Source organism: Pelodiscus sinensis, chromosome 29, assembly GCF_052426305.1.
Source record: "Pelodiscus sinensis isolate ZL-2025 chromosome 29, ASM5242630v1, whole genome shotgun sequence".
Lineage (NCBI taxonomy): Eukaryota > Metazoa > Chordata > Testudines > Trionychidae > Pelodiscus > Pelodiscus sinensis.
In genome coordinates, this window is record NC_143080.1 from 386,771 (window position 1) to 395,697 (window position 8,927).

Genomic DNA, 8,927 nt, shown 5'->3' on the forward strand with positions numbered 1-8,927 from the left:
CGCCCTTCCCAGGTGCACCGGGCAGGGGTCCTTGGGGTGTCTCCAGAGCCCCTCCCCCAGGGAGATGTCAGAACAGGTCTGCCCTTGGGACAGGTCCCCTCTGGCATCTCCCAGAGACCTGAGCACCTCTCCCAGCCGGACACCCCACGGCCCGGGTCTCTCCCCTGGGGGCAGGGGCATGGTGCGCCCCGAGTGCCCTGGGTCTGTCCTTGGGGCGCCCGTCATAGCGCCTGGCTCCTCCCCAGAGTAAAGCCAAGGGAAGAGACAGCCTCTGTGCTAGGGAGGCTGCTTGTGGGGGTACCTTGACCCACGGCCCGGAGGGCGGGCCACGGGCCCCGTGAGCGGAGGGTGACAGTCGAGCCTCTGCGCAGGGCGGGGAAGTGATGACGCAGGAATGGGTGGGAGGTGGGAGCATGGGGGGGCGAGGGGAAATATAAACCTCTGGAGGGGGCTCTGGCAGAGGAGAGCACAGAGGGACTCAGCCAGGCCACCAGCACCTGTCGCACAGTGTCCCTGCGCCTCCGCACTGCGCCTCGAGCACCGCACTGCGTCTCTGCACTGCGTCTCTGCACTGCGCCTCTAGCACCGCACTGCACCTCCGCACTGCGTCTCCGCACTGCGCCTCTAGCACCGCACTGCACCTCCGCACTGCGTCTCCGCACTGCGCCTCTAGCACCGCACTGCACCTCCGCACTGAGTCTCTGCACTGCGCCTCTAGCACCGCACTGCACCTCCGCACTGCACCTCCGCACTGCGCCTCTAGCACCGCACTGCACCTCCGCACTGCGTCTCTGCACTGCGCCTCTAGCACCGCACCGCGTCTCGGCACCGCGTCTCTGCACTGCACCGCATCTCGGCACCGCACCCTGCTGGATCAGGGTAAGCACGTGGGGCCAGACTTGGGGCATGGGGGGATTCAGTGGGAAGGTGAATGGGTCCTGCCCCCTCCTCCCTCAGCGTCGGTGCCCTCTGCCTAGGGCAGGAAGCACGTCCACCGCGGTACCAGAGAGCGCCCACGGTCCTGGAGTGTGCCCTGGGATTCCCGGGGCCGGGCAGTGGCTAGGGAGTCCCCCATGGCCTCTCAGTCCCAAGGTGGGAAGAGCAGAGGGCAGGGCTGGGGCAGCAGGGCCGGGGCCTCGCTTGGCAGAGTGGCCGGGGGCTGGTGCCTTCGGGTACAAAAGGTGACGCCCCCCCCCCCCAAAGCAGACGGAGCAGGCAGGTGGGGGTGGGGAGGCTCTGGAGCTGGGCAGTAGATAAGTGTATGGTGCTGGGTGTCTGGCCAGGTCCGTGTGACTGGGTGAGCGTGTCTGTGTGAGTGAACATGCGTGTTTAAGCATGTCGGCATGCGTGTGTCCACATGCTGGAGCATGTGTGTGTAAGTGTGTCTGCACATCCCGGCATATGAGCAAGAGGGGAGGCAGATCTGTGATTGGGCGTGCACCTGTCCGAGTGTGTACAGAGAACTACGTGTCTGCCTGTGACTGCAGGTGTTCATGTGTGTACCTTCGATTGCTTGTGTGCACATACACCGACAGCTGTGCGCCTGTGTGCACATGCAATTGTGAGCACCAGGCGAGTGCGTGCGTGTGTGTGTGTGTGTGTGTCTACAGTTGTGAGCACAGGGCACACTCATGAATGTTTGTGCAAGCCCTTGTGAGTACAGGGCAAGTGTGTGCAATTCTCACACCAGCCATCACCATCTTGGGCTCCCCTCTCCTGGGGGGCTGGCTGTATGTCCTCCAGCCCCACTGCCTCCCCCTGCACAGATGGAGGGACACCGACACCCCTTGAGCAGCTGGCCCCAGAGCTCCCTCCTCGCTCACTCCGTGGCTCCCCCACTTCCTCCCCCCCTCACACTTGGCACAGCGCCAGCTCACCCTCTCTCGCTCCCTGCCTTGGCCGGTCACCACGCCGGTGTCCTCCACCGGGCAGTGTCCCTGGCCCCATGCTGCTCCGGGGGCTGCCGCCGTCTCACCAGCACCCGCCCTCCCTCCTCTCCCCTAGATGGTGGCCCCCCGCAGGCGCTGGACTTCCCTCTTCGCCCTCACCTGCTGCCTGGCCCTGCTCCAGGGGCAGCTGCTGGGCGCCGCCCCCCTGCACCCCAAGTACCCCGGGGACGACGCGCCCATGGAGGACTTGGTCCAGTTCTACCAGGAGCTGCAGCAGTATCTCAACATGGTCACACGGCCCAGGTGAGTGGCTTTGCTGAGCCGGGGCAGGGCCCGAGGCGGCCCCATCCGTGCGCTGGGCAGGGTCTGGCTGCTCAGCCCAGTGACAGGCTGCCTGTTTCTCCCCCCCCCCCACAGATATGGCAAGAGAGCCAGCAGCCGCACGGTCTGCGGAGACCCCTCCGACCCCTAACCCCGCCAGGTAACATCTGTCCTGGGAAGGGTCCCCGGAACGGGGCGGGGTGGGGGGACGGGGTCCTGTTACCCCCAGCTCACTGGCAGGCCAGGGGTGAATGCCAGGGAGTCAGTCGGGGGCACCCTTCTCCCAGCCCCATGCCACAGTGGGGGCCAGCAGAAGCAGCATTCGGGGGTGTGGGCAAGTCGTAGGAGCCTCTGCCCTCTGAGCTGCTGCAGCCCAGGCCCCAGCGGGCGCTGTGTTCCTGCAGGCGCTGGCTTCGCGGAGGGGTGGCAGAAAAGCAGCCCCTAATCAGTGAGCCTGTGTTTGGAGCAGTGGGGCTGGGCTCCGAGCCAGCTGGTCACGTTCTGCTCCCTGCGAAATGTCTGGGGATCACATTGGTCTTTGCCTCCTGCTCTGACCGGTCGCGTGGCAGGAGCTGTTGAGCGGTGGCTATCTTCCACCCCAGAGGCAGGCGCAGTTCAGCCGGGGGCGGGGACAGAGGGAAGGGCAGGAGGGGCTCATGCGGCTCAGTGATTTGCTGGAGGATGAGGTGTCTGGCGGGTACCGAAGTGACTCACGAGAGGGTGTCTCTGGCAGGCTTTGCGGGACGTCCTGGGCTTTTGCTCTGTCTCCCTGCCCCGCTCGGAGTCCAGGCTGTGCGCACCAGATGCCTGCAGGAGAAGGGGCGGCGGGCGGCAGAGGTGGGGGCAGTGGAGGGGCTGGGGGTTCAGCGCGCAGCACGGCAGGTTTGGGGTGCAGTGGGTGACAGCGTGGTGAGGGCGGAGGGCTGGGAATCACAGGACATCTGGGTTCTCCTGCCCAGCTGTGGAAGGGGGGCGTGGGGCAGACGCCTGGCTTGCCTCAGACCTCTCTAATGGAGCCAAGCCGGGATCCAGGTCTGGGCAGGGTATTGTCCGTAGGTGGAAGAGGGGAGGAGGTGGCAGGACTCCTGGGCTGTCTCCTAGCCTGGTGGGGGGGGGGGGTCAAATGGTTAGAGAGGGGAGGGGGTGGCAGGACTCCTGGGCTGTCTCCTAGCCTGGTGGGGGGGGCGGTCTAATGGTTAGAGAGGGGAGGGGGTGGCAGGACTCCTGGGCTGTCTCCTAGCCTGGCGGGGGGGGGGGGGTCGAATGGTTAGAGAGGGGAGGGGGTGGCAGGACTCCTGGGCTGTCTCCTAGCCTGGTGGGGGGGGGCGGTCTAATGGTTAGAGAGGGGAGGGGGTGGCAGGACTCCTGGGCTGTCTCCTAGCCTGGCGGGGGGGGGGGGATCGAATGGTTAGAGAGGGGAGGGGGTGGCAGGACTCCTGGGCTGTCTCCTAGCCTGGTGGGGGGGGGGGGATCGAATGGTTAGAGAGGGGAGGGGGTGGCAGGACTCCTGGGCTGTCTCCTAGCCTGGTGGGGGGGGGCGGTCTAATGGTTAGAGAGGGGAGGGGGTGGCAGGACTCCTGGGCTGTCTCCTAGCCTGGCGGGGGGGGGGGGGGTCGAATGGTTAGAGAGGGGAGGGGGTGGCAGGACTCCTGGGCTGTCTCCTAGCCTGGTGGGGGGGGCGGTCTAATGGTTAGAGAGGGGAGGGGGTGGCAGGACTCCTGGGCTGTCTCCTAGCCTGGTGGGGGGGGGGGGTCGAATGGTTAGAGAGGGGAGGGGGTGGCAGGACTCCTGGGCTGTCTCCTAGCCTGGCAGGGGGGGGGTCGAATGGTTAGAGAGGGGAGGGGGTGGCAGGACTCCTGGGCTGTCTCCTGGCCTGGTGGGGGGGGGGGGGGTCGAATGGTTAGAGAGGGGAGGGGGTGGCAGGACTCCTGGGCTGTCTCCTAGCCTGGCAGGGGGGGGGTCGAATGGTTAGAGAGGGGAGGGGGTGGCAGGACTCCTGGGTTCTAGTCCCAGCCATACCTCTAGGCTGCTGTGCGACCTTGGCTGAGTCGTTGCCTTCTCGGGGCCTCAGTTTCCCCTTCCCAGTGGGGACAGAGACTCTGTTGAGGCTCCAGGGTGGGGGGGGGGTGCACTGCCGTTGGCAAAGCGCCCAGGGAAAGGCGCTGCCCAAAGACCCAGCGTTGTGCCCAGCGGCACGTCGAGTAACAGGGCCGGGGGGGCCTTGGCAGGCAGCCTTCCCATGCCCAGCAGGGGGCACTGGCTGACCATGTCTGGGGGGGGCTGGGGCCCTGCGGGGGGAGGTGAAAGGGCCCGAGCCTTGGTCCAAAGCCGCTCGCAGCCGGACGGGGCCAGGAGGAGCCTTTCCCTGGGGGAATGAGGAAGCTATAGGGACCCCGGGCTAAGGGAGGGTGAAATCGCAGGGGGATGGAGCAGCCCCTGCAGCCCGGAGGCACCAGGAGCCGGGACGCTCCCCTGGGCCCTTCCCCCGCCACCTGGCAGCTCCGGGTCATCGTCCCATTGACACCAGCTGGCACAAGCTGGTCCTGCCTGGGTCGCGTCTGCGGCAGGGAATGGCAGCTCCCGGCCTTGCCCCAGGCACCTGCCCCTCTCTGCCTGAGCCAGGCTCCTGCCCTCCCCCCCATACACCCGCCCTCCCTCTATCCCAGGAGGGGGGAACCCAAGGCCCAAGGGCTGGGGGCTAGCCCCGCCAGAGGCAGTGGGGGAAGGAAGGAGCCTGCCAGGCTGCTGGTGAGCTCAGAGCTCCGACCAGGGGCGGGGAGCAGGACACGTCCTGCTGGGGGGCGACAGGGAGGAGCAGTTGGGGGGGGCGCGAAGCAGGGAGAGGACAGCAAGAGGGGAAGTGAAACTTAGGGTACGCTGGACCAATCGGCTGCCTGCAAAGAGCGCGGGGCTCTGCAAAGACGTTTACACGCGCAGAGTGGGGTCCTCCCGCCCCGCTGAGTGGGGTCCTCCCGCCCCGCTAAGTGGGGTCCTCCCGCCCAGAAAAGTGGGGTCTTCCCACCTTGCAGAGTGGGGTTCTCCCGCCCCGCTGAGTGGGGTCCTCCCGCCTTGCAGAGTGGGGTCCTCCCACCCTGCAGAGTGGGGTCCTCCCGCCCCGCTAAGTGGGGTCCTCCCGCCCAGAAAAGTGGGGTCCTCCCGCCTTGCAGAGTGGGGTTCTCCCGCCCCGCTGAGTGGGGTCCTCCCGCCTTGCAGAGTGGGGTCCTCCCACCCTGCAGAGTGGGGTCCTCCTGCCCCGCTAAGTGGGGTCCTCCCGCCCAGAAAAGTGGGGTCTTCCCACCTTGCAGAGTGGGGTTCTCCCGCCCCGCTGAGTGGGGTCCTCCCACCCTGCAGAGTGGGGTCCTCCCACCCTGCAGAGTGGGGTCCTCCCGCCCCGCTGAGTGGGGTCCTCCCGCCTTGCAGAGTGGGGTCCTCCCACCCTGCAGAGTGGGGTCCTCCCGCCCCGCTAAGTGGGGTCCTCCCGCCCAGAAAAGTGGGGTCCTCCCGCCTTGCAGAGTGGGGTTCTCCCGCCCCGCTGAGTGGGGTCCTCCCGCCCAGAAAAGTGGGGTCCTCCCGCCTTGCAGAGTGGGGTCCTCCCGCCCCGCTGAGTGGGGTCCTCCTGCCCAGAAAAGTGGGGTCCTCCTGCCTTGCAGAGTGGGGTCCTCCCGCCCCGCTGAGTGGGGTCCTCCTGCCCAGAAAAGTGGGGTCCTCCCGCCTTGCAGAGTGGGGTCCTCCCGCCCCGCTGAGTGGGGTCCTCCTGCCCAGAAAAGTGGGGTCCTCCCGCCTTGCAGAGTGGGGTCCTCCTGCCCCGCAGAGTGGGGTCCTCCCGCCTTGCAGAATGGGGTCCTCCCACCCTGCAGAGTGGGGTCCTCCCGCCCCGCAGAGTGGGGTCCTCCCACCTTGCAGAGTGGGGTCCTCCCGCCCCGCAGAGTGGGGTCCCTCCGCCCCACAGAGTGGGGTCCTCCCGCCTTGCAGAGTGGGGTCCTCCTGCCCCGCAGAGTGGGGCCTTCCATCCCCGCAGAGTGGGGTCCTCCTGCCCCACAGAATGGGGTCCTCTCGCCTTACAGAGTGGGGCCTTTCAGCCCCGCAGAGTGGGGTCCTCCCGCCCCGCAGAGTGGGGTCCTCCCGCCTTGCAGAGTGCGGTCCTCCAGCCCCGCAGAGTGGGGTCCTCCCGCCTTGCAGAGTGGGGCCTTTCAGCCCCGCAGAGTGGGGTCCTCCCGCCTTGCAGAGTGCGGTCCTCCAGCCCCACAGAATGGGGTCCTCTCGCCTTACAGAGTGGGGCCTTTCAGCCCCGCAGAGTGGGGTCCTCCCGCCCCGCAGAGTGGGGTCCTCCCGCCTTGCAGAGTGGGGTCCTCCCGCCCCACAGAGTGGGGTCCTCCCGCCTTTCAGAGTGGGGTCCTCCCGCCCCACAGAGTGGGGTCCTCCCGCCTTGCAGAGTGGGGTCCTCCAGCCCCGCAGAATGGGGTCCTCCCGCCCCGCAGAGTGGGGTCTTCCTGCCCCGCAGAGTGGGGTCCTCCCGCCTTGCAGAGTGGGGTCCTCCTGCCCCGCAGAGTGGGGCCTTCCATCCCCGCAGAGTGGGGTCCTCCTGCCCCACAGAATGGGGTCCTCTCGCCTTACAGAGTGGGGCCTTTCAGCCCCGCAGAGTGGGGTCCTCCCGCCCCGCAGAGTGGGGTCCTCCCGCCTTGCAGAGTGCGGTCCTCCAGCCCCGCAGAGTGGGGTCCTCCCGCCTTGCAGAGTGGGGCCTTTCAGCCCCGCAGAGTGGGGTCCTCCCGCCTTGCAGAGTGCGGTCCTCCAGCCCCACAGAATGGGGTCCTCTCGCCTTACAGAGTGGGGCCTTTCAGCCCCGCAGAGTGGGGTCCTCCCGCCCCGCAGAGTGGGGTCCTCCCGCCTTGCAGAGTGGGGTCCTCCCGCCCCACAGAGTGGGGTCCTCCCGCCTTTCAGAGTGGGGTCCTCCCGCCCCACAGAGTGGGGTCCTCCCGCCTTGCAGAGTGCGGTCCTCCAGCCCCGCAGAATGGGGTCCTCCCGCCCCGCAGAGTGGGGTCTTCCTGCCCCGCAGAGTGGGGTCCTCCCGCCTTGCAGAATGGGGTCCTCCAGCCCCGCAGAGTGGGGTCCTCCCAGCCCCGCAGAGTGGGGTCCTCCCGCCTTGCAGAGTGCGGTCCTCCAGCTCCGCAGAGTGGGGTCCCTCCGCCCCACAGAGTGGGGTCCTCCCGCCCCGCAGAGTGGGGTCTTCCCGCCCCGCAGAGTGGAGTCCTCCCAGCCCCGCAGAGTGGGGTCCTCCCGCCCCGCAGAGTGGGGTCCTCCCGCCTTGCAGAGTGGGGCCTTCCAGCCCCGCAGAGTGGGGTCCTCCCAGCCCCGCAGAGTGGGGTCCTCCCGCCCCGCAGAGTGGGGTCCTCCCGCCTTGCAGAGTGGGGCCTTCCAGCCCCGCAGAGTGGGGTCCTCCCGCCCCGCAGAGTGGGGTCTTCCCGCCCCGCAGAGTCAGGAGACGCTTTGGCTCTGCAGGGTCCTCGCTACAGCTTGGCCTGTCTGTGCTGCTCTGGGGATCCTGGACAGGAGGGGGCTGGGCTGGGGGAATCGAGGGGGAGAGGAGGAGCAGGAGGGGGGCGATGCTGGGAGGGGGGTTGGAGTGCAGGGGAAGTATCGTACCTGGGTTAGACCAGGGGAATGCGGGGGCTCTTGGCTGGAGAGCTCTGGGGCTGTGAGTGAACAGAGGTGGCTCTTTACCCTGCACAACGGAAGCTGCTGCTTTTCCCTCAGGTTCAGCCCAAAGAGAGGAACCTGGCCTGGGTTGTGGGCAGCAGGCTTGGAGGACAGGACAGATGTGAGGGATGGGGGAGCCAGGGGGTGTGGATGTGGGGTCACAACACCCCAAGGCTTGGAGAACAGGACAGATGTGAGGGATGGGGAGGCCAGGGGGTGTGGATGTGGGGTCACAGCATCCCAGGGCTTGGAGGACAGGACAGATGTGAGGGATTGGGGGGGACCAGGGGGTGTGGATGTGGGGTCACAGCATCCCGGGGCTTGGAGGACAGGACAGATGTGAGGGATGGGGGGGACAACCAGGGGGTGTGGATGTGGGGTCACAACACCCCAAGGCTTGGAGGACAGGACAGATGTGAGGGATGGGGGGGACCAGGGGGTGTGGATGTGGGGTCACAGCATCCCGGGGCTTGGAGGACAGATGTGAGGGATGGGGGGCCAGGGGGTGTGGATGTGGGGTCACAGCATCCCGGGGCTTGGAGGACAGGTCATGTGAGGGATGGGGGGCATGGGGTGTGGATGTGGGGTCACAACACCCCAAGGCTTGGAGGACAGGACAGATGTGAGGGATGGGGACCAGGGGGTGTGGATGTGGGGTCACAGCATCCCGGGGCTTGGAGGACAGGTCATGTGAGGGATGGGGGGCAGGGAGTGTGGATATGGGGGGGTCACAGCACCCCAAGGCCCTGACACCCAACTGCTCTCTGGGGTCCTGAGTCTTTTTGGTTATTTCAGGGCACAAGTGTGAGCGGAGGCTACCTTGGGGCAACCAGGAAAAGGAGTGAAAAATCCATCCCTGATGCTGATCTCTCTGTGATTCTCCTCTGTCCACCCTTCCCGTGCCCCCGGGGGCTGCCTGCTTCTAAGGCAATCAATGCTGCAAGCGACCGCCTCCCCCTGTCCCTCGCTCCTGGGTAGATCAATGTGACTAATGATCGGAACAATAAATCTGGGTGCAAGTCA

At 67.2% G+C, this 8,927-nt stretch overlaps 1 protein-coding gene across 1 annotated transcript; it reads left to right on the forward strand.

Moving 5' to 3' along the window:
* Positions 1-745: 745 nt before the first annotated feature.
* LOC149521297 (pancreatic polypeptide-like) lies at positions 746-8,927 on the forward strand. Its single transcript, XM_089774022.1, has 4 exons — positions 746-879; positions 2,005-2,192; positions 2,307-2,370; positions 8,700-8,927. The coding sequence occupies exons 2-3, from the start codon at positions 2,005-2,007 to the stop codon at positions 2,359-2,361; spliced, it is 243 nt and encodes an 80-aa protein (XP_089630148.1). The 5' UTR covers positions 746-879; the 3' UTR covers positions 2,362-2,370; positions 8,700-8,927.

Coding starts and splice junctions, on each gene's coding strand:
- LOC149521297 (XM_089774022.1), top strand. CDS start 2,005: ATGGTGGCCCCCCGCAGGCGCTGGACTTCCCTCTTCGCCCTCACCTGC. Junction 2,193..2,306: donor AACATGGTCACACGGCCCAG/GTGAGTGGCTTT, acceptor CCCCCCCCACAG/ATATGGCAAGAGAGCCAGCA.